Source organism: Zosterops lateralis, assembly GCF_965231275.1.
Source record: "Zosterops lateralis genome assembly, chromosome: 1".
NCBI lineage: Eukaryota > Metazoa > Chordata > Aves > Passeriformes > Zosteropidae > Zosterops > Zosterops lateralis.
In genome coordinates this window covers 8,698,771-8,724,159 of record NC_139762.1, presented here as the reverse complement: position 1 = coordinate 8,724,159, position 25,389 = coordinate 8,698,771, and the positions used below count along the sequence as shown (strand labels likewise).

The following is a 25,389-nucleotide window of genomic DNA, read 5'->3' as shown; positions in this document are numbered from 1 at the left end:
AGACATTTTTGCAATATATGTGCCTTAAAATCCAATACTGAATACAACTACTGGCGTGGAAAACCAAGGTGTGCCAAGTCAGGAGGAGCCCTGTGTTGAATACCACGTCCTTTTTCATCATAACACATTCAATGCAGAGGAAAGAAAAGATATTTTGAAAGAAGTACGAGAATGGAAACATCTACACATAGATTGAAGAAACAGAAATTGGTAACTCTACAGAAAAAAACAAGATGTAAGTTCTTTAAGATAGTGGTCAGACACATAATAAAAGGAAAAATGTATTTTCACCATTTTATTTCTCAAAAACTACAGGCAAACCTAGAATATTTTTCCTAATTAAATCAGAATTAACATATGGAACATATGGAACTTCTTGCCACTGGATATAGAAGACCTCTCTTCCTGCTGGATGTTTTAACAGATGCCCAAAAGATTAAACACTTAACAAAAAACCCCCTGGAACATCTGAGGGGATTAAGATAAAGTTTGGGGTTTTTCAAATGCATTCACTTAATCCCAGGATAATAAAAATCAATGGAGATTTTGCTGTTGGCTTTATGTGGCTCAGGATGTAACTTTCAGCTATAACTCCTTCAGCCTCAGGTATCAGCACACCACTGACTCCTGTGGTCTGGGCAGAAATCTCTGCCCACTTGCAGCTGGTGTTAGAATTGATTACCCTGAACCATTTGACATCCTTGCACAACCCAACTCAAACTGGAGAAAAGAATATGAGGCTGATTGGACTATAAGCATGAGACAGGAAGTCAAAGCTTAAGTACCCAGTAAGATAAATTTATACAGTAGGGTAAATATTTGATCTAACAACAAATTAAACTTAATTCACTTCAAACATACAAGAGCCTTAACGACACTGATTGATTCAAGGATTTGTTTAAAATACTTTTGCAACTGCTTAAGGCCTTGTACTATAATACTCTCTATCAAACTGACCCAGAGTGACATTCAGCAATTATGCTGCATTTATTAAAATATTGGTGCTTTTAAATGGATTAATTTATGGATATTTTCAGGAATATAATGAAAATAATCTCTTTAAGACTCAAAAAGTCACAGTCACCAACTATTTTGAGTAGGTGAACACTACACCTCCTTTTACAGTTGGTCAACCCCCCTTCCTTCGAGCCAAAGAGGTGTGTGAAATTCCTACTTCTCCATAGATCAAAAGAAAATAAATTCATATTCACCAATCTGAATTTTTACTGCTCCTATTTATTTTCCAGCTGTAAGGTGGCACTCTAAGTTTATCTTCTCTTTAGCCCACAATTTCTAATGCGTAACTTATCAACTGAATGAGCTGCATCACTCAAATTTCTCATAAAGTCAATCCCTAGATGCTTATTGCTTTAAGCTATTAGTACACTGCAAAGTGTAAATGCTTCCTACAGGTTCAAAGGCAGCTCTGCACTCTGCAAGTTGAGCCCACAGGATTTACCTGTGAGAGAATAGACAACATGGAAAGGTTGGCACTTAGACATGGAGAGTTTGACCAACAAGAACTGGCCTTCATGTACAGACAGGCACAAAGCCTTTCCTTGACACTGTGCTGGGTTTGGCTGGGGTAGGGTTAATTTTCTTCCCAGTGGCTGGCACAGGGCTGTGGTTTGGATTTGTGCTGAGCACAGTGTTGATAATACAGAGATATTTTTGTTATTGCTGAGCAGGGCTTACACAGAATTTTCTGGGTTTTGTGCTGCCAACTGTCGAGGAGGCTGAGGGTGCCTGGGGAGATGGGAGGAGACACAGCCAGGACAGATGACCCAAACTGACCCAAGAGTTATCCCAGACCACACAGCATCATGATCAGTATGGGGGTGTGGAGGAAGAAAAAGGAAGAGGGGAACTTCTGGAGTGATGGTGTTTGTCTTCCCAAGCCCCTGATACATGCGATGGGTCCTGCTCTCCTGAAGAGAAAATACCTGCCCAGCAAGGGAAGCAGGGAATGAATTCCTTGTTTTGCTTTGCTTGTGTGCACAGCTCTTTGCTTTCCCTATTAAACTGTCTTTATCTCCAACCACCAGTGCTCTGGGCTTTACTCTTCTCGTTCTCTCCCTGATCCCGCTGGAGCAAGCAGCTTGTGGGGCTTGGCTGCTGGCTGGGGTTAAACCACAAAACCCTGTTTTAAATTCAAAATCTTCCTTTGAGGCTTAAAAAGACCAGAATCAAAAAGGAAGACATGCTGAGTGGGGAAATAGAACTACAAATAAACACACTATTCTCTCCTCATCCAACATGATGTTTTTCATTGTTTCTTCTTTTTAATGTTAAACCTTTATTTTTTCTCTTTCTTCTCTTTTTCTGGAAAAGCAGTTCACCTGAGAGCATATTCTGAATAATAAAAAAAAAAAAAAAGAAAGAGAATAATTTAAAAACTTTTTGAAAACTTCTGAGAAAACTCTCTGAAATGCATTTATTTTGCAGAATCAGTAAACAAACAAACAAAAAAAATCTATGAAAAGTTACAGACCTGCCACTGGTCAAAGCTCAGCCCATCAGGGACACTGCTAATACATCTGTGAAAATGTATTCATAAAAGGGTAAAAGTGCTGGGCTTGTATGTATGTGAGAGGAGTGAGAAAATGTGAGAGAAACAGCCTTGCAGACACCATGGTCAGTGGATGAGGAGGGATAGGAAGGGAAGGTGTGTTCATTTTTGTTTTATTTCTCACTCTTACAATTCTGTTACAATTAATAGCGAGTTATCAAACTAATTTCCCCAAATCAAGTCTGTTTTGCCCCGATGGCAGCTGGCAAGTGATTTCCCCTGTCCTCAGCTCCACCCATGAGATTTTCAGAGAATTTTCTCCCCCAGACCCACTGGGGAGGGGGAGTGATAGAGCAGCTTGGTGGCACCACAAGAATCTCACAAGAGGATTTAAAGTCCCTCTAATCAAGGACCTTTTAAAAAACTTTTCAGGATAAAATACTTCCTTAGAATAGTCTGACTCCTGTTCATTTTCTTTTGGGTTTCAATGATAGGAATGTTTTGTGGTGAACTGTATATTAACTGTCTACATATTTATATGGTGTTATTCATCACATCGATTGGGAAGGCTCTGGAAATACAGAGATTTATCTTACTAATATGTTCAGGGAGTGGAAAGGTATTATGTCTTTATTTATATGCTAAGTAGCTGGTTGAGGTCTGTGACAGAGCCACAGCTTGTAAATGGGGTTTGGAAATGTCAGATCACAGACACAAGTAGTGTTTGATGATGATCAAACCCTTCCTGGAAAAGCACATACAGAGAGACCCTTCCCTTCTCTCCACCATTTCTGGTGCTCTCTATTCCCATCCAAATGTTTTGGAGAGATCTCTTCTTAAGTTGGTTTTGTTTTTATGCTGCCATATGAAACCTGGAAGCTGAGGACTGTGAAAATGAAAAGGTGCAAAGAGAGAGAGATTCCCTGCTGTTTGTTTGAGTGAAAACCTGCCTGCACCACCCAGAATTAGCCTGGGCCTGTCCTCATCCATGTAGCACCTTGAAGCAGATACAATGATTGTGTTTTCATTTTGTGATATCAGGGAAGTGTGACGAGCATTGTACCAGAAAGGTCTTGGCATTTTGCAGTTACTGCTCTTACATCAACTTCAGCAGAAAAATATGTGATCAATTCAAAATCAGTCCTCAAGCTTGTTGCTGATTGATTATGCATTATTTAATGAATACTCTGCCAATTTCTTCTTTTGAGCCTCATAAAATGCAAACTTTGATGTTCAAATAGCTGTCATTAATGTATTCTGTCATTAGTGTTTTTCCTAATGCATATGATGTGATTACACCAGCTCTTATTAGTTCTTCAAAAAGGGTAATAAAACCATAAACTGCTCCTCACCAGTGAGTTTGCATAATAAGATCTAGTATTTTAATTAGGCTTCTCTTGTTGTCATTTAAATATAGTTTGATAGCAGGTGTAAAAAAGATAAAAGACAAAAAACTTCAAAATATTTTCATTCTCTTCATCAATTGGTTCATGTTCATAATTTAGGAAAGAGACAGATAACAGAGGAGTAAGATAAAGAATTTTTAAATCAACTTTTTTTCTTCACAAAATGAAAATGTCATTATTAAGACTAGCGACAAAACAAGGAATTTCTTCCACACAATCATCACATTGCAGAGAACCACATCTAAATAAATAATTGACAGAAAAGACTACAGCTGCAGTTTTTCATACCAGGGTTTCTCTTTGTTTTAATACAAGGTAAAAGGATAACTTCTTAAGACACCAGGGATTTAGAATACATAGAAGTTTCTGAAGGTATGCCACAAAGAGATAGAGCTTAGTTTAATTCAAATTTAGCTTGCCCAGACATAGGCAAAGGTAATGTTTACATCAAGGGGAGGACTGCACCTGTTTAAAGTGATTCTGTAGGGAAGCTTTCAGGACAGAGAAGCTGAAAAACCCAGGGGACCACTAGAGCCAGAGAACACAGAAGTGAAGACTGATGCATGTAAGAATCATGCTGATCCACGAACACATTAAAACCAATATTCATGACTTGTCACTGTGGATGGAAGACTCGAACACATCTGATTCCAGTGGTGTGAGAACTTAGCTGCATGGGAATCAGTGCAATGAAAAGAAATGGAGCTGTTTGTGCAAGGGAAACCACCAGAACCACTGCAAATGTCTAACAAAGAGTCTGCTGCCTTCATTGGCCTTGATTGCAAATTTGGGAAAGGAAGCCTAGAAGAGTCACCACTAGTTAATCACGCAAATCTCCTGATTTCAGCCACGTAAGCTTGGAAACTGCCAATATACCTTGTAAAATAAACATTGAGAAGTTAACTTTGTTTTCATTGCATGAGATCAACAAAGCGACCAAAATGTCAGAGAGAATGGAAAAAGCATTCCTTCCTGTCTCCAAATAAAGAAACATTTCCTATCTATGTGAACAGTGTCCAGAGCTCTATAACAGTCTTAAGGATTCTCAAGAGAGGATGTGGCTCTCCAGGTCTGGAGGTGACTTCTCTCTGGGGCTGGTGATCATCTTGTAGGATGTGGGTATGGGTGGAGGAAAGAAAGGAGCAGTGGGAGCATCTGATACCAGGTTTCTGGTCAGGGAGAAGGAGATATGCCCTTCTCCACATAAATGGAAGAAGCCTCACATTCAAATACCCTGATCCTCATTGGGGACCTTAACCTTTATCTCCTGCTGGGTCAACACCATGAGCACAATAACCTAGGAGGTCTGTGGAGGGCATTTTTCCTGATACAGGTGATGAAGGAGCTGATGAAGGGAGATTGTTGCCAGATGAACACAAAAAAAACACACTCACACTGTCAGGTTGTGCGAGCAGAAGAAGGAAGTTTATTTTTGGATTAGGGTTTAAATAGTTTTTGGAGTTTGATCAGGGATTGGAGGATGAGGTTGACACCTCTTTGATCCCACTGGTCAAACTAGAAGTCCATCAATTTGTCCTTCCCCCAGGAAGGAATGCACAATTTTCAAAACATCATTTTTTGTTTATGTTACATGCATGAGAGCTCCAGTATAGAAATGTAAAACATCAGAAGGCTGAAAAAATAAGGGCAACAGGAGATGCTCTGCTGGACCTCACATTTTCAAACCAGGAGAAACTGCAGGGCAAGGTGAAAGCTGGGAGAAGCTGATGCTGCACACACCGTGAGGTGGTGAAGTTCAGGATCACAAGAGGAAATACGAGAAAAAGATTAAGCCCTGGAATTTAGGAGAGCAGGCTTTGAGCTATTCAGAAAAGTGTTTGGAAATATCCCACTTGGATTCTCTCTTAGGCAATCTGTAGAGTTTTTAAGATTTTGTGGGTTTAAATGTCTTTAGACAATCCAAAATTGTCAAAACTAATACTCCAGATAAAGTCTCATATAATGGACTATAGAAGTATGGCAGATTTCTATCATATGGAGCCACATTCCCACAATTTTTCCTTTTAAACTGGTTACAGAAAAGATTTTTTTCTTCTTGATTCTCTCAACTTCAATGCATTAATATTCTTCTCAGTTTTCTACAAGTTTTTTTTATATTTTTGACATTGCATCGTTACAGATGCTGTGCATTTCCATTTGTATTCTCTGAGCAGGTTAGACTACAATATGCATGGATTCTAATCACACCCAGAATCTGCCAAAGTACAGCCAAATAAACAGTTATCATAATTCTGGAGATTTAAAAAATACATCTTTCAAGAAAAACGTGCTATGCTGTTTTCTGTTCTTCAGGGAAGAAAAGAGGGTTTTTTTCACCTCAGCAAAGAGAAAGAACCATATCTGCTTGTATTTCATTGCCCTGTATTCTAATGGGGTTATTTTAATTTATAACTGCCTTGTTATATAAAAGAATGAAATAGTAAATGTACCATTTAGTATGGAACTCTGCTTCTGCTTTTAAGTTCTGCTTGATGGATTATCTTGTATTCTATAACCTAATATCTCTGATGGTTATGTAGGGCATGACTATAAATTAGATTATTTAATGTGAGATGATACAATGTTCCATTTAAAATACTTTATTGTGTTATAGAAAGAACACCTGACTAAGAAGAGCACAAAGATTATTTGTGTCAGCATAAGGAAACTGGCAACTGGGATTTAGGATTCCTCCAGGCGCACATCTGACCTTGGACAGTGAGCTGGTCACTGCAATATTCCTCTTTAATTAGAACTTGGTTGTAGAAACACTCAACACCTCTTCCAGCAGGTGAGGAGGAGAGCTAACAGAATTTTTCATGAAGTTTCCTCATCTCTCTGGTAAATGGCAGCTTGTGGGGAAGGAGAGAGCAGCACCACCAGCCAAGGTGGGACACTCCATGGTCCCTCGGGTGGCACTGCTCAGTCCTGCATGTGGCATCCCAATGGCTGCTCCTTCCCCAGACTCTCAGCAGTGACTGCTGCCATCTAAAGTAAAAGGTCAGTATTTTCACAGCAGTTTTCAAGAACAACACCTTTCACAAGCACATATTTCAAAGGACATCATCCACCAACCGCTGATGTGTAAGATGCGAGGAGCCCTTGGGCACAGACAAGAAGATGCTTTTGGCAGTCAGATCTCTGAAATGAAAACTGCCCTTCACAAAGAAGAGTGGTTCAATATCCATAAATCTCAACTGAAATTCAAGAAATTTCTGTAAAAGGAGGGAATTACTTCCAGTGGGACTGGCCCAATGTTGGAGTGTTTTCCTGCTAGGAATATTGTACAGTAGCAGGTGAGGGAATGTGGTAACATATAAAGGAAGAAAATTCAGTATTTAATTCAGTATACAATTTCCTTCCAGAGGAACAAGATGGTGAGTTCCTCTAAGCTAGTAAATCCATGGATATTTGCATTTCTTGTAAGAACACACTCAGTTCCCTTAATGCAGGCTGTGAATGTCAGTGACATTTAATGCATCAATTCTGTAAGTCCATTTAAAGGTAGGAATCTATTGCTGTAACTTCACCAGAAAACAAAGTGACATATAGGAAATTACAGAGGAAGCCTGTGGCTGTGTCCCATCCCCAGGGGAAATGCCTGCATCATCTTATATCTCATATTTGGGTGTAAGGGCAATTACTTTCTGATTTATTGGTGAAACTTCTATGGCAAATAATCAATTTCATTTTGTCCTCTGAAAGCTTTCATGCCCACAAAAAGAGCAACATCTTGTTTTAAATAAAATTACCTACATCTTCCTTCAGTAACATTTATTGCAGCACCTTCAGTTATCCTAAATATCTTACCCTTTTGACACCTGATGAAGATGCAGTACCAAGGATGCTGGGAGGGGAAGGGATGTGACCATTTCTCAGCAAAGAACATAACACTGACTGTGCCAAAACCTCCCTTTGGGGAGCAAGGACCCAACACCAAGCCCAGGGGTGACAAAGGAATGACAAGGATGTGAAAAGTTAAAAATAGGACACTGCTGCCACTGTAACCAAGGAGAGAGAATCACAAGAATAAAACCCCAACAAACAAAAAACAACACAAAACAAAAAAAACTTAAACACAACACTTTTCCAGTGGAATTATTTGAATAATAATTCAAATAATTGAGAGGAGAGGGGAAAAGAGCTGTCCAAGTGCTGAGTGTATATGTAATATATCTTACTGAAATTTCCCTAAAAAAACCCCTCATATCCTGATGCTCGAGAAGGGGATGAGGAGATGGCACATTATTATGCTGAAATGCTTGCTTCTCCAGAATGCAGAGACCATGTTAAAATCTGTCTGAATATCCCTCACTATGCTTAAATGGGGCTTACATAGACTTTGGGGATGGTGGGGAGTGGGAGACAGGGCAGAAATCTTTTTTCTTGCAACTAGCAGGATAAGCAAGCAAGATAAGCAAGCCAGAATAATTATATACAGTAGACCACAGCTAAATATTGATTCAGGTGTCATTGCAAAAAGAAAAGGTGAGGGAACAACAGCTTGAAAATAACAATGCAAAAATCTATGAAAGAATGGTAGAGACAAATAGACCTACAGCAATTATACAGAGAGCAGTTCAAAAGCCCTGCTGGAATAGGAACAACAGCAGATGATTCAGTGCCTCCTGTGAAAACGGTCCTTTTCCCTTGATATCTGTGCAGCCCTTCTGCCTGGAACTAAGCTGGCATGACAGGCACAAATTCAGGCAGGGAAAAAACTCCTAATTAGAGGAGTCACTCCAGTTTAGTTCCAGGTGTCATCACTTACCCAGCTTTTTTTGCATCTAGATATCCTAATTGGAAAAACATTGTACTATAGCATTAAAAAAAATGATAAGGGAGATGGGTAGGTTCTGGTCATGTGCAGCAGGATCTATCATTCAAATGTTTTATATGTTTAAAAAATCCAATGTTTCTCTTAATTGTATTGCAGTTTTTTAAACAGCAATATTTATGACAATAAGCTGTTTACCAGCATCAGCATTCCCTGTTTGAAGGCACCTACAAAGCCCTAACATGGTAGAGGCTGAGAGAATCACTCCATTTTTTTCCCCCTGGCATTTTCATTTCCCTGAAATAGAGATTTCTTATTGCATCTTCTGCACCTGCTGTGAAACTTAACTTCTGTTACCTTAGAACCAATTATAAACTTGATTGCAGCACAATCTACAGGAATAAGAAATAGTTCCTGCTCCAAACAGAGTTGACACTGAAAAAGGCTGATTGCCTGTGAATGCAGGAAAAACATGTTTTGACCCTTCTGTGGGGCTGCAGTAAAATGCAAGGACATACAAAACTTCCAGCAACCCCAATCTGCTTTCTGTATGTTTTTGGTATTTAAAGGAAATGTGTAAACAGTAATAGACTGACTGGTCAAGAGAATCTTAAAAAAAAAATGTTTCTCTTTGTAGAAGAATAAATACTATGATCTATGAGAGAGTCGTTTTTGGAATTATAACTGCTGCCTCTAAAGTTGTGCAAAACTGCCTCTCCCAGCATCTGATGTGTCACCATTACCATTAATATCTGTCAGGACAGTCACAGATTCTGATTTCGAAAAAAAAAAAGAAAATAGCAGCAGAGCAGAAGTGCTTCTGCTTTTGATATTGGAGTTTAACAGCTCCTGTGAACTGTATTCAGTGCTGTCAATGCAGACAAATTTTCACTGCATTTTATTAGAGCAGGTCTCCTTCCTTTTGGCAGCAGGGCCCATGGATATTCCTAGCTTGTCCTTAATGCAAATACTTGAACCTGGATGTGCTCCTTTTGGTATAACTTCCATAAAAGCCTCCTGAAAGCTTTGGGTTTATTGGATTCCTTGAGCACCTCAGTTAAAGACATGCACTGGACAGTCTCTCATTCCTGAAGAACTCCCTGATTTCGGCTCTGCTGCCAAAAAAAAACCAGCAACAGAAACCTCTTCACACTGCACTTACTTTTCTTGATAAATAGACAGGTCCAGGCCTGTCAGCCACACAAGTTTTATGAAGCTGAGTTCATGATCTATTAACTTTTCTTAGATACTGTTGGGGCAAATGTACCACAGGAACATTGTGTGAGATCCCAGCATGTGGGCAGAGCCTTGGAACATGAGATGGAACATGATGAAACTGGTAAAATATTCCAATAAGATCAATTAGCAGAAGGTTTTTATTTTTTTTGGCAACATCAGAAGTGGGTAGCTGTTGAGTCATAGATGACATGATCAGAAAAAGAGAAGAAATCCAAGGAGTGAAGGTTCTTGTGCAGATAAGCACACCCAGAACAGGACAAAGGTACAGAATAACACTTTAACACTTTTTGCTGTCCTGTCATGCCACCCACGGCCTCATATTGCTGGAAAGCACCACACAAACTGAGGATAGTACAGTCTGTTCACTAAAAAAACACCAAGCACCGTGCTGAAGGCCAGTGGGCTGATGAGATGGAATACTAAGTGAGGCTCTGGGCTGTCAGGTGCACCATGGAAAGGATGGATTTTCCCACAGGCATTTTGCATAGTCATTTACACCCACAAATAGTGAATATATATCACATGGCTATTCCAAGTTAACAGTGTTTTTTACTCCCTCTGTAAAGGCATAAATGATGACTCATGCTGTAGGACAAATGGGAGGAATGAGCCCTTTATTAACAGCCAGATTTAGGGAATGTGTTCCCTCTTGCACTGAAATTAGTGTCTCTCTTTCTAATGACTCTGGAGCTCACACTGGTGAGGGCCTCATTCTTCCAACAGCTTTGTGAGACTTAATTTGTCAAGACTTTGGCTGAGATCAGAGAAAAGCTGAAGCATTTTTCTGAGATGCCAGAAGTGAGAGCTTTCTTGCATTCTAATCTTCTGACAGATTTTCTCTGATCCAATATCTGCCTTTATTTAAACAGCTCAGTTGGCATGCGTGGCATTCTGCAGGCTAGTAAGAAGTCAAGAACCACGCTCTGAGGACTTAATCATCCAAAAATTGGCATATAATTTAATGAGAAAGGACAAAATAAAGCAAGATAAATAGAAAATTGCTCCTGGGAATATTCCACGATATTTTTAATCACAGAGAATGCAGATCATTCAGGCTCCTTCTCTTTCAGATTTGTTTCTTTTTTGAATGATTAGACATGCAGGAGAGAAAGAGGTCAGGCACAGCAACCCAAAGTTCCCGCAGGAAGGATGAAATAGAAGCTACAAAGAGAATAAAAATTTTGGAGCCAAGTCCTCTTACTCTCCTGCCCTGCCTTTCCTTTATATTGCCAAAAAAGAATAAACCAGGAGATTTCAAGGGGAAAGCTTTTTTATTTCCTGAAGACTGGGGTAACTTCAAGGTGATGCAAAACTCACTTGCCTTTTGCTCCCACCATTCCTGGGATGGAATTGGATTGAGCCTGTGCTCAGGGGCTGCTGCTGTGTGCACACCACGGCTGACACACACTGAGGGTCCTTACTCCTGATGTAGGACCCCGCTCAAACACCCTCAGGAACCTCCTGGGACCAGGGGAGCTGACTTGGACTTCCCAGTTATTCCTTTCCCTCCCACTCAACATATTTTCCCTCCTCCTCCTGCAACACAGCTTGGTGTACATTTGGCAAACACATTCCCACTATCAAATTTTAATAGACTTTAATTTTTCTCTGTCTTTGCATCTCCACAGAAGGTGACACGAATTTTGCTGGCAATTATATTCTGAGTAACCCAATTAGTCCTGAAATACAGAACAGTGAACGTGGTGTGTTTTTAGAGCTCATTTAATATTCTTGTAGGGTTTTTTTTTATTTTAAAAGCTTTTTTTTCCCCTCTGGAAATTCTCTGCTGATTATTAGATATAAAAAGATTGTATTGATGTATGTAAAAGCATGTTTATTTTATAAATTACAGCTATAATTTTATTTCAAAGTAAATGACTGGCAAAGAAAAGGGCAAAAAGGCACATATATTAGAAGTATGAAAAAACAATGCTTAAACTACCAGTGAGTTGCTCCTCACCTACCCTGATTCCAATGCAAGAACAGGAAATAGACCTCAATAATTTTACATATTTCAAAGTAAAAAAGAAAAAAGGAAAAAAACAAAAACAAAACCAACAACAACAACAACAAAAACCCAAAAACCCAAAAACAAAACAAAACAAAACAAAACAAAAAAAAAAAAAAAAAGCACAAAAAAAACCAACAACAACAAAAAAACCACCCCAAAACCAACCAACCAACCAACCCAACAAAAAACCCCCACATACCAAACAGCAAGTTTTTTCCAAGATTCATATGGAATTCAACAAACACAGGGATTTTTAAAGGTACCTAAAATATATATAGCATGTATCCCACTGAAGGAACATGCACGAAACTTGATGTCTTCAGGAATTCTTAGGGCTTTGAGTTTTCACTGTAAATTGCTTAAAAAAACATGGTAAAAATTTGTATCAGCCTCATCAGCATTAAATGATAAAGTTGGGAGTAAAGAAGACTTTTCTTCTCCTGGACTGTGTATGCTCTCCTGCTGGAGATATAATTTCTCTGTTTTGGTATGAGCATTTTTCCTTTCTATGTGGTTATTTTACTTTGGTAAGGAAGCCAAATGAAGCAGTCAATTAGTCATCTTGGCTTATATATATATATATATATATATATATATATATACACATATATATATAATTAGATCTTCTTTCCAAGGTGGAAATTAGGTGCAGCCCTTCATCCTGGTAAAATGAGCACGGATGTGAGTCAGCACTGAGCTGTGACCACAGGTGCTGAGGGCACAAAAGTTCACAGCAAAACTCTATGAAAGGAAGGAAGATTCACTTGTGGGGTGGAGAATGTGACTAATGCCACTCAATATTAGCTTTTAATTAGCAAATGTAGGTTTTCTTACACGTTGTAGAACTCTGTTAGACTTAAAATAGAGCTAGTGCGCAGTGAAGGAAAAAATGTTTTGGCTTTCTTTGCTACATCCTAAAGGTATTTCCTACACGTGGTGGGGGATTGGAGCAACAGGATGTGTGAGGTCCCTTCAGCTGCGTGTAATGAAAGCAAAAAGCTCCTCAGAAGATACTTTGCAAAGAGGTTGAAGGCTGCTGACTCTCCTCTCTGATCAGATTTGAGGTCAGTTGACTCTGAAACACAATTTTCCTGATGGAGCAGAGGAAAGTCTTTCCTGTTCCTGTATCTGTTGTGTACTCTCCAACCTTATTTTGAGACTTGCAATTATAATGACTTCTACTGCTGTTTTTAAAATTACAGAAGTTAAAACAATCTAGTTAAGGACACAGACAAAGAGTCCCCAAGAGAGGACTGGGATCAGGAGATATATGCCAGATTTTCTCTTATAATGAGCTTTCCAAGCTCATTTATTGGTATGTTGCCATTTTTCATTTCTTGTTATGGTAGAAAGAGAATGTTTGGAATATAGAAAAACTTAATATTGGATTTGCACCAGGAAATGAAGCCAGGGGATCTGGCCAGGAAATACATGTTCTGAAAAATGGGCATATCCAGGATGGCAATGGCTAGGGGTTAAATACTGAGGCTTTTTAAGATTTTTTTGCAGTATGAGTAGCTCCATGAAATATAATGAATCCCTGACAAGTGGTGTGGTTGTTGGGTGTTTTTAAGCATCTTTGAAAACTTTCCAGGATCCACTTCTAATTCTGTCTATTTTGCAAACAACCACAGGGCAAATTCAAGGCAGCTCTGTTCTAGAGAGATGCATTCTCCAAATGGGGCTGCTGATATTAACATATCCCCAGTGCCAAGTTTGCGAGTCTGAAGATGCCCTTGTGAAGCAATGAGATGCTAAATAAATCAAACTGTCTATTATCTCTATAATCTGTCCTGTGTCCAACATTGGGAGAAGCAGGTGCATCCTCTCAAAAAGCTTTCATGAAGTGTTCTTTCTCTGCATTTTTAGGCACGATTCCTTCGCAGTGAATGGATATATTTGGGAATTTTATAAATAAATTACATGACAGAACAATCAGAAATAAATGCTGGAAGGTACTACACAGGTTTCAAGAAACTGTTCAAAAAAAGAATCATTATTTCTTTACTTCTAAGCAATAACAGCATGGTCTCTAAATGCATTTTGCACACTTGTTTTTTCTCTTACCAGCTGTTGCCCTTTTGGACCCCAACCAGCATACTGAAGCTTTGCATTGCTGACCTCAGGGGGATACAAATTCTGGGGATCCCTGCAAAAAGAGAAAAATAAGATTTCAGCTTCAGAAATGTCCTTGTTTAAGCTGCTGCACACCTGCTTTGGAAATACACCCCAAACTTGTAAAATGCCTTTCAGCCAGGTTTCAGTAGAGTTTTTTGACAGTAAGGTGAACACTAGCAAGTGTTGGTAAGATCAAGCACTTAAGTGACAATTTCTGTTTCTTATTAATAAGAAACTAAACATATTAGTTCCACTGCTGAGTTGCCTAAGCCTTAAGAATTAGTTAAGTAACTGGACTTATCAACACTGATGATGTCCACAAAGGATAAACAATAATTTTATCTTTGAATACTACTGCCACAAGTAAAATAAAATTTTGTCTTTTGCACCCAATGGATTTTTTGCTTTCTAAATTTCCTTTGAATACGATGGCAGAAAAGATTAGCAACTATATGACAACTGATACAAAGCCTGGCCTCAACAGGGAAAAGGTCCTATTAACACAAAATATCTATTTTTTTTTTAGAAAATAAAATCGAAATGCTTTTCTTATTCTTTCATCCATTACCTTCATTTAGTAGCAGTGAACACAAGTGACACACAGCAAATGCAATATAGAAAAAGGAGGCTTTTTTGGTAAATGTCAAAGCAGCATAATGTCATTTTCTCCCAGCATAGATAGCATCGCCTTAACTGTATTTATACTCAGCATGAATAATTACATTACATATTCTGAAGTCACATTGCAACAACCCTGTGTATCGTAATATCCTACAAACAAGAACTCTAATAAGGCTTGTATAAAATATTCCTCATTAGAAGATCTCAAACTGCTTGAAAAAGTAAGGGCATTATCATCACTGGTCTACAGACAGGAAAAACAAGGCAATTTGAGGCCAACAGCGCTGAAAACCAGAGAAAAAAACCAAGTCCTCCATGGCCTTCAAGCAAAAGGCCTTGCACAGTGTTTTCCAGACCATGTTTTCAAAACAGAACTGAACTGAATGCAATAATTAGGCACTAAGTGAATTCTCTTTATTGCCCGTTTGGGGCAGTAGCACAGTTGTGCTCCAGCTCTGCTCTGTCAGTCCCTCTGCACTGGTGCTGTTGCAGCAAGGACAAACACAGCAGCAGCAGGAATGGTCAGGATGGATTCTGTGCAACCTTTCCACTGTGAAAAAACCTCTCATTTCCTCTGAACTCTTCAAAGGCCAGCCAGAATCTGGGCAGAACAAATACCTGATGGCCTCAGTTTCCCCATTCCATCACTCCTGCAGGTGGAACCCTCACAGTAAAGCTGTGAGATGGGATGAACTGAGATTGTGGAGGGGCAAGAGGGGGTTGTTGAGGCACTGACACTTCAAGTTTCAGTGTATCATAAGGTGCCCAGACTGCTTTTGTTTCTTCATGCAAAATGTCACCCATATCTGCTGCCTGTAGAGCAAAATTTCATGGGTGTTTTTTTTTTTTTTTTTTTTTTTTTTTTTTTTTTTTTTTTTTTTTGTTTTGTTTTGTTTTGTTTTTTTTTTTTTTTTTTTTACCTAGAAGGTGTCTTTGTGAGTAGCCTAAAGTAGTTTTTGTAAGATATAAGATAATACATAATGTTCATACTGAGAGCAGCCACAAAATTCCCTTTCCTGTAGAAGGATGAGCCACACAACTTGTTATGGCTTGTGTGCATTAGCTACTTAAGTTTCCAGTCAGCTGTGCCTTTTAGGAATCAATCTGGTTAGCTAGCTTGATTATCTTAACAGAGAGTAACCTCTGAGGGCAGAAGGAAAAGAGAAAAACAGTGAATTAAATCAAAACCCCTTTTGGGAGAAAAGAATAGCATTTCACTATTTGTCAAATGAACGATCTAGTTCTTGGGTTCACCCATGGTGAGAAGAAGAGCAAGAAATGACAAATAGAGGGAGAAATGCCATCCCTAAATAAACAGATTATACAAATTATAAGAATTTAAAGCTGTAATGCTTCAGATGACACAGGTGGGGCTAAGGGACAGACATGCCAATAACAGCAAATAATTCAGACCAGAGCACAGACAAGTCCTGTCAGTTCTGCTCACTGCATCATCTTTCAGAAATGCAGTTTAGAAAACTCTAAATGAGAAATGAGCAATGAGCAATGCTGTATAAACCAGCTTTGGTAGCTGATAAGGCAGAAGGAAAAGCAAAGAGCAGTGCTGGAGACAAAAAAAAAAGCCAAGTCATCTTCTCATTCCTGGGTATAGCCAAGGAAAAACAGACTTGCATCTCTTGTGTTCTTTCTTAAGTTGTTTCATACAGTTGGGAAACTCCATTTGTAGAAAAAACTTGTGTACATCCATCCTCATGCCGTGAGCTATTCCCTTCTTCCACAGGCTGTGAAAGCAGACTAAGATCCTAGTCTTAGTCCACAAATTCTCCTGAATTGTGAGACAGGGAGATGTATCATCACAATGCTTCCCCCAAAAATGCTCCGGAGAGATGGTCATATTCTTCTTGGTATATTTTGGCTTGTTTCTCATCTCTTGAGGAGAATCTTCTTCCCTGAAGTAGCCACACTCACTCTCCCACCTGCAGCAAACTTCAGTACCATGTGCAAAGAGGTTGAGAAGACTTCTTGCCAAGCGTGACCTCTCAGGCTCCAGAGAAACTGCAGGAGTCCCCTGGAGCTGGGCTGCACCAGCAGTGCCAGGGGAACCTGAGCTGTCAGGAAGCCCAAAGGTGGCCTGAAAATGGAGTCCACTCACTTGTGAACCTCACTGTGAAAGATCAAATTCCCACATGTATTTGGGCATGGTCCAGGGTGGAATATGCATGGACTCCTGCCCTGGAAGCCCCAGGCAACTCATTTACAAACCCATTATCAAAGAATGATAGCTTTGGGTTGGAAAGGACCTTAAAGATCATCTCAATCCAGCCTCCTACCATGGGCAGGGATGCTTCAAACTGTACTAGGTTTCTTCAAGCCCCATCCAGTCTGGCCTTGAGCACTTCCAGGGATAGGGTATTCTCTGGGCAAACTGTGTCATAACTAACTATGAGTTAACTTCTCTGGACTATCACATCAGCTACAGAGAGAAGGAGGAGGGAGAGCTGTCTACACATGTACACAGCTGCTCTGGGCAGGATGGCCACAACTCTGTGATGCTCTCTTTGAGAAAGTTCTTAGTGATCCTAAATCTGAAAAACCCTTTTGGAGAGCATTTATCAAACACATTTCCAACTACCTCATGCTGTTCTGGGCATTTAACCCTCCTTTGTTAAATTCCTGTAGGGGAGTCAGGCCAAAGGCACACCTGTGGCCCAGGAGCACTCTTCCATTTTACAGTTGCATAAATGGGATCTCATGCCAGTCAGCTTGTTCTGGGAAGTATGTTATTCCCATTAAGCTGTAGTCCTCCATAGCTACACCCTTCCTTCTTCTCCAAAACAGCCTGCTTTAAATTCCTCTCTACTTTTTCCCCCGAATCAATCAATATTATGGGTCATCTCAGCCTCTCCAAAGAGCCAGTGCTCCTCACAGACCTTCATAATTAGGGCTTGTTTGGATTTGAGCCTGTCCCTTGTGAGCTCATTTGTGCAGGATGTTGGCTTGGAAATGGGCAATTCTGAAGGCAGTCTGTACATCTCTGGCTCCTGGTTTGGGTGAAGAAACAGGTTCACTGCATCCTCACAATGTTATCACTATTTCCTCACAAAAAAGAACCTTAATCTTAATTTCCAGCCAAAGAAATGGCAAGGCCTTATTAAACTGTTGCCATTATTCCTTCCATCTTTTAAAATGATTGATCTTATAGCGGAGAAAAAAGGGAATAATACATTTCAGACCGACAGAAGATGGAGCAGGTGCTACATAAACTCCTCCACATTAAAATGACATTGTCTGGATCAGAGGCTGTTAAATTGCTTCAGACTCAAGTGTGACTTCAGCATCATGTTCAAAAAACATTACTGAAGTAATAAATTGAGAAATTTGCTCATTTAAGTGAAGGTAGGGTTTTTTTTTTTTTTGCCAGAAAGTGTCCCCTCAAATTTCTAAACAAGGAAAGTTCCTGAGTGGAAGCAGAGTGCTGACTGCCAAGTCATCTTTGCTTGCAATTGAGCTCAGAACAAGATGTAGAATAAAACAAACTAATCAATCATGTCTTACCTGCATTTAGATTTAAAAATTACTGTTATTAATGAGGAACTTGTTTGAAAGAGTTTGTCCTGGTTTTTGCTGAAAATTTTATATCTGTTTGTTCCCTCTACTGACATTTTCTCCTAGAGAAGGCAAATTTCCCTCAGAGATTTCATGGCACTGGTTCTCCTTCTGAGCATAAACATGATTAACTCTTCTATATAAAGTTCTTCAAAAGCAACATAAAAATGCCCAGAAATTTTCCACTGTAATTGAGGGAGTGGCTCCCTTTACTCCAAGAAGAATATTTTACAATGCTAGACTGAAAATGCCTGAAACAGATTAAAGCAGTCAAATTCTGGGGTATGGTACAAGCTGTTGTTCTAAGCTCTATTTTCATAATTAAATTTTAATTTCAAATACAGAACAACAGGATTGGTATGGAAGTTCTTTGACGATGCTGCCACTGTGAACAAAAATGCAACAATTTTCACCACAGGCTGCTCTGATCTGTCCATCCTCTAAAGAAATAATATAAACTATGTATATATGGTTTACTGGGGAAAAAATTGAACTTCCTTACTTCACTATGTCATAATTTTGGAAAATATTCACTGTGTAATTAGTATGTTAAATGTCAGTTTATAAAAGTTGAAGTAATAAAGACAGCTACAAAAACATGTGGGGAAGGCAGAAACATCTCCTCTTGTTATCTGCATCAAGCCAGCGCTGAATATTTTGAAAGACAACAGTCCTAAGGACATCAGCTCACAGTACTTTAAGCATTTTTTATGGTTAAGTATAAAAACTATCTATCTACCTAAACTATCTGTCTCAGCACCAGAACTCAATGTCTTCACATCTACCTCTAATAACATAAAATTGGACAGCAGCTAAGACAGATTTTTTTCTTCCGTAGAAAGAGAGAAAGAAAATAGAAAATAAAATGAAGAATAGATTCAGAAGGGAAACAAAGAACTGGAAACTTCTTAATATTTGAGAGTTTTTGATTCATGATGAGGAAAAAAAGCAAACTGGAAAAATTTTGTAAAACCAAATAAAAGCATGTAAAACATGTTTTTTTACAGGTTAATTAATAAACATACAAAGAACCATAGATAAGGACATGAAGGAAGAGAGAAAGATTTCTAAGAGGCAGGAATGCAATTCCTTGAGTAGCAAACACACAATTTTAATGAGTTGTTTTTAATGACTTGACACAATTAAATGACTTGTTTACTTCAAAATTCACCAAGGAGAAGAGAAGACAGGTGCCATTAAGAAATTTTCTCCCCAGGAGATACAGAGCCCTACTGAGACTCACTGTGAGATGAAATAAAATACCATACAAATGGGAATAAAGACTTGCCAGAACAGATAATCAAGAAATCAAACTGTTAGAAGATGCAACTAGAAGAACCCTCCTGGAATTCTAATAAAAGTGCTTAATTAGATGGGAAAGGCTCTTCCATTCATCTAGACTCATCCAGCATTAAATATTTAATTCTCACTCACACACACACATATTTTCCTTACAGCATTTTTCAAGGAACAAAAGTAGAAGGAGGTGATGAAAGCAATTTGAGCTTATTAATTTCAACTGCAGATGCACATCAATTCATTCAGCTGCTCTTAAAAACATCAGCACTCACCAACCATTTCTTCCAAGATGAACGAATTCCATGGATTTAGCATATGAAAGATAAAAAAGCAAAGGAATCTAAAACATTTGTCCCTAATTTGGCAATTCTTTTGGATTCAGGCCAACAATATGAGCGCAGAGGTCTTTTTTTATTATACTCTGCCTACATCTGTAACCCTCTATCAATGTAATATTTGGTACTGAGCCTGCAAAACTTTGCACTCTACTAATCCTACCTTAAAATTATAGAATGGTTTGGGTTGGAGTGGACTTTAAAAATCCTTTAGTTTCAGCCCCCCCTGCCATAGACAATGACACAAAAATCAATCACTTGTCAGAAAAGGAGTCACCAACTTCCATTGGTAATGGTATAAAATGATGGCACAGACCTGCCATTTCAGTCTAAAAAAAAAAAGATTTACAAGTGCCTCAGAGACTGGGAGACAGCCCTGGGTTGCAGAGACTCAGGCTGGAGGAGTGCAAAACATTGATCAAAACCTCTGCATTTCCCCGAGTAAGCAAACAGTGGGAATGGACCTTGGGTGCTGGTAACATTGAAAATGATGACATTATCATGTTTCTCATGTGACCCCTCTAAATCACAGAAGACAGAGTGAATTTTTACTGTATTTTTAAATGGAACTTTTGTTCCTGGAGTCATATTTTGTCTCCTAAGGAGACAATGAGAGGCGATAGCACTCAGGTGATAAACACAACCACTTAAAAGCAATTTTCTCTTACTCATGTAGTTTTCTTTTACTCTGTAGATCCTTCTCAGCCAGCTCTGACCTCAGTGCTATGCAAGACATGAGGTAAGGCACTGGATTTACCAGGGTTTCATCAGTATTTGTCTACTATAGGGGCATGAAAAAATGAAAATCTAAGTATTTGAATGCTGGAAAGAAGGCTAGTCAGAATTGCAGCTAGCAAAAGATCAGCTATTCAAAATATGGGGGGAAAACATGCAGGTTAAAGAGAAAAAAACTTGGTAAGCACTGAGATGTTTCAGAATGAACTGGGAAGATCTTCTGGATGAGCCTGGGTGGAGTGTGGCTCTTCTGAGCAACTCTGCCAATCTACAGGAAAGGATGTTTGTGATGAAAGCTGAGCATTTTCCACCCAGCTGACCTTGTCTGACTTTCAAGCGCTAATAAAAATATGGCACCGTGATGTGATGCCTGCAGAGAGCAATTTGGGATTATTAGTACATAAAATGAGATACAGAAATGATCTCCTACCACCAGAGACAGCAGAAGGGCCTCGTTACAGTGAGACTTCGCTGGCCATTAGGTCACACTTCCAATTGGGCAAGAGATTGATTCTTGGGCTTGGTCTCTAAAATAATTTAACAGCCTGTGTTACTTGGTTTCAAACCAAACCAGAATGACTCAGTATTCTCTGATTTCTTTTTGAAAACCAAGTCTTTCGGCAAATCTTATTTCTTCTCATGTCAGCAGGATAAGGACATCCTGGAGGTTTGTGTGTAGGTTCTCAGGAGTATTGAAACACCTTTCTGAGCAGCCTCTCCCCACAGAGACTGGGTCATCATCAGTTAAAATTAACACAACATGCAATTATTATTTCTATTTTTTTAATCAACAGTGATGTGATCACTTTTAAACACCACCACAATTGGCCTGGTTTGCGGTATGGTTTGAAAGTGAATGGCAAAATACTCTCCTTATTCAAGGGACAAATCCACCACTCCAGCTCTGCACTTCTGCCCCATAACAGAGATGTATAAACCTGAAATACACGAGAGGCAATGCTTGCATTTGAAAGGGGGTATAACATCTGCCCTCAGGGCTCTGCATGTGGAAAGTCCTTTCATTCCTCTTATCACCTTCTCGTGTGTGACATGGGAAAACAATTTTTTCTATTCCAGTCTTATCTCCTCGGATTTCTAGCGGAGCATTCAGGAAATGTTAGGGTAAGAGGTGAAGAGGATGGAGTGAAACAGTCTGGGCTATCAGCCAGGTATTTTATCACCTTTGCCATAGGGAGACTCTCTCAGTGCTCACTGTGCCAAGGAAAATTCTGGCTGTAGCATCCATTTTCCACCCAGAGCTCCTCTCTTGCTTTCCAAAATATCCCCATACCCTTCCTCTCCATATGTTTTGAGCTCCATAGGAGTTCAGGATGCCCATTTTGGGATAACAAGGCATTTTTAGGCTACTACATTTGCTTAGTGATTACCTGTGGAGGGGTCACAGCACCAACTAGCAAGGGTAACAGGGAGCCCCAGGACATGGCTGGGGTGCACAAGAGCTGTGCCATGGATTGCTACACCTTTCTCAGAGGTGGGCACTGTATAGTCCTCAGTGGCTGGCACAGGTCCCTGTGCAGCCCTCACTGTGTGACCTGAGCCCAGGACCCATTATAAACCCCACAACAGTGAGGAAATGCCCATAATCTTGCAGGTTTGGGTCCTCAAAACTGACTTTTTTTCACATGTCCTCAACAAAAAAAGTGTGCTTTTTGTAGGATGTACATCCTTTGTGCAGTGTAATCAAACATCAGTGCACTGAGAGTTTAATGGGCTGAAAGTTTATCACCCAACCACAGCAAGGAGTAATCAAGGCTCATCCTGCAGGGTGGCTCCACTGTCCCACAGCAGGGGAGCCAAACCAGCTCCCTGGGGAAACCTGTGTTTCTTGTTCATATCCTAGTGGAAAACCCATCCAGGCCCTTGAACGTTAGGGCAAAATGCAAACAAAAATTCCAGATTCTCACTACGAAAATCCACCTACAGTTTTATTCCTGGGAAGGTGATGCATGGAAGCAGCGATTGCACAGGCTGTGGTTAGTCAGCGCTAGGCACCATCATTTTATAAATTCTCTTTCATCCACTTTTGTTTCCCTTTTCTGTCAAAACTCTGTACTAACCCAACTGTACTGAGAAGGAAAAAGGAGGAATAGCCATGCCAAGGAGCTGATTTTTGGTGGTGGCAGTCAGGAAGGGCATGAGCAGTGACTGTGGTTTTGAGGCTGACCACAGCCTGGGGTCCTGAGGGGGTTCATTCATCCTGAACAAGAAAACATGTCCAAGTGCAGACATGTTTCTCATCAGTGAAGCACATTTTATTCATGATTTAGACTTTAATAGGAACCCTGCCTCCATTTCAGGGGGTGCTGTCTCAGAAAAGCACAATGGGAGAATTTGCTTCAAACCTTTCTTCTTTTTTTTTTTGTTTTTGATGAGCCATAAGCTACTGACCTTTTCTGTAACATGAGGAGGTTGGTTGCTGGGCTTTTCTCTGCTAAAGTGCTAACATTTGTGTGTAACTATTAATTACACAAGTGCTTTTTTCTTTTTTTTTTGGCATTACTCTAATTCTTAATATCAAATCCTCCCCTCAGGGGACCATTCCTTATTATTATCACTATACATGGTTTCTAAGGTGTCCACCCACATCACAACTGGTTCTGGAAGAAAGAAGCATGTGGTAGGAATTGCTTTGCCTACACAAGAAAGGAACATTTCATATTAATTAAAAAAAATTGCTGTGCAATGACCAACATGGGTGAGTGAGTGGCAAACCCCCTGGGGAAATGATTTGGTGTTGAGCTGCTGAAGTGGATTTCCTCCCACCAGCACAGCCAAGAGTCCTTCCTGAGCTGCCTTCCAGGCTGAGCTGCTTTCAACTTGCCACAGCTTGGAAGTGGGTGATGCTCAAATAGTGGCTTTGCTTAATGAAATGCTGGTTCTTTCTTTTCAAAGAGGCCCAAAATATATTCACAAGCAATAAGCTGGTATGTGATTTAACCACCGTTCCAGTGATTTAGAGAGTGTTTAATTCAGAAGATTGTGAAAAGCAAGAAGCCAAACAGCTCCATCAGGGCTTGAGCCAAATGCCAGCAAACTCAGATGAAAAATTCCTGTCCACATCAGAGGATGTAAGGTCAAGCTCCATGATCAAGCTACCAAATGTAACCATCCCAAGGGCCAGTTTTCTGTTGTCAAAATGCAACTGAAAAAGCATCAGACATCATGAGGATGCTCTTATTTATAGTCTGGCATAGGAGCCACCACACAGTGCAGAAGTGCCTTAATTAACTATATAAACTATCTCAAAATGTGATAAAATCTATAGAATGATAATTGTTAGAGAGGGAGGAGAGGGAGGGAGTAGAAACAGCAGGTTCATCATGAACTGAAGAATATTTTTTTTTTTACTTATTTAACAAATTTCACATTTTCATTTGGTTTTACATACCTTTTCATAAAGATTTTATTTCAACCTCTACAGATCATTCTTGGGGGGAAATCTTCATCTGCTCTGAGTAAAATTTAATTAGCTGAAAACGGATTTTATTAAGTACTGTACTTTTTCCCCTTAAAATAAAATGTGTGCACTAGTACAAGTTTATAAATGTCAGAGTGAAATTGTGCAGCAGTCTGTACAACAATTATCACATTTTGCCTCCATTGGCTGAGTACAATTTCTTTTCTTCCTTTGCAGATGGGGACACTGAGGCACAGGATTTTTTTAGTGCTACAGAGACGATGCATGACAGGCCAGATCAAAATAAAATAGAACAGACTTGATTGAATGGGCAGGTTTCTGAAGTAGATTCAGTTCCCTGAAGTTCTTTTATCTATGATTTTAAATAATGAATCAAAATTTCTTTTAACTGCCAACATGGAAATGGGAACATGTGCAAGGGTAAACTTCTTGTCTTTCAAAATGTACAATAGGAAACATACAAAACTGATTATGTTTTCTCTAATTAACTTTAAAGCCCATTTCTTTCCTGCCAGTGGCTTGTGAAAAAATAAAAGGAAGTAGGAAGAATAGTGAGAGCTCTGCAGAGAGATCTATAGACAGCACTTTGAAAATTTACTCACAGAGAAGCACTGGTTCAGTTCCTCTCCCTGTTATCACTTCTGTGGATCTCCAGCACGTTTTGTGCACTCACTCCACTCCTGGGACTTCTCTTGAAGTTGCTGGGGCTCAGCGTGGGGCACTCGTGCAGGATTTTACAGACCTCAAAAATCCCTGGCAGTGCAGGCAAGAAGAGCTGAACTCAGCTCCAAGAGCACCCCTGTTATGTGTTTACCAAGGTCCTCTCAGTACAACACATAAATCCAGTGAGAAATACAGATTCTGCTTAGGAGTAACTGCACAATTCCCTCCTTCTCAAAAGCCAAATCAGTAAGGAGTGGGAATAACTGCTGACTTTCTCCCTGCTCCTGGTAAGAACATTTGGAAGCTCCCACTGACATGTCCTAAGAGCTCCTGCAAGGGGGTCAGCACTAACCCCTGACACTTGGCTGTGTCCAGAGGGAAATAGTTCATGCAGAACTGGGTGGGCACTGGAAGGTCTGAAAAAAACATGTTTTATGCTGGGCTTTATTTGGGGGAATGCAAACACAACTGTAAAAAAGTGTAACACTTCTGCTGGCCACAGCAAAAGATTAAATACAGAAGTACCCCCTTGGATATCCTATCCAAAATTAGCTCTTGCTAAAGACCTGCAGTGGCAGATCACACCAGTGGTCCAGCAGCATGGACTGGTGTGAAAATGCCTTAACACTGGTGAGGGAAATCCTGCAACTGGGTAAGGGATATGCTCTGC

The 25,389-nt window shown here is 39.7% G+C and overlaps 1 protein-coding gene across 3 annotated transcripts in view; it reads right to left on the bottom strand.

The window, feature by feature from the left end:
- Nucleotides 1-25,389, bottom strand: part of DPP6 (dipeptidyl peptidase like 6) — a 399,855-nt gene that overhangs the window by 83,259 nt on the left and 291,207 nt on the right. For all 3 annotated transcript variants that reach the window (XM_083881406.1, XM_083881408.1, XM_083881407.1), the window contains exon 7: nucleotides 14,010-14,091. In XM_083881406.1, the coding sequence (XP_083737532.1) occupies nucleotides 14,010-14,091 (82 nt within the window). The remainder of the gene's footprint in view (nucleotides 1-14,009; nucleotides 14,092-25,389) is intronic.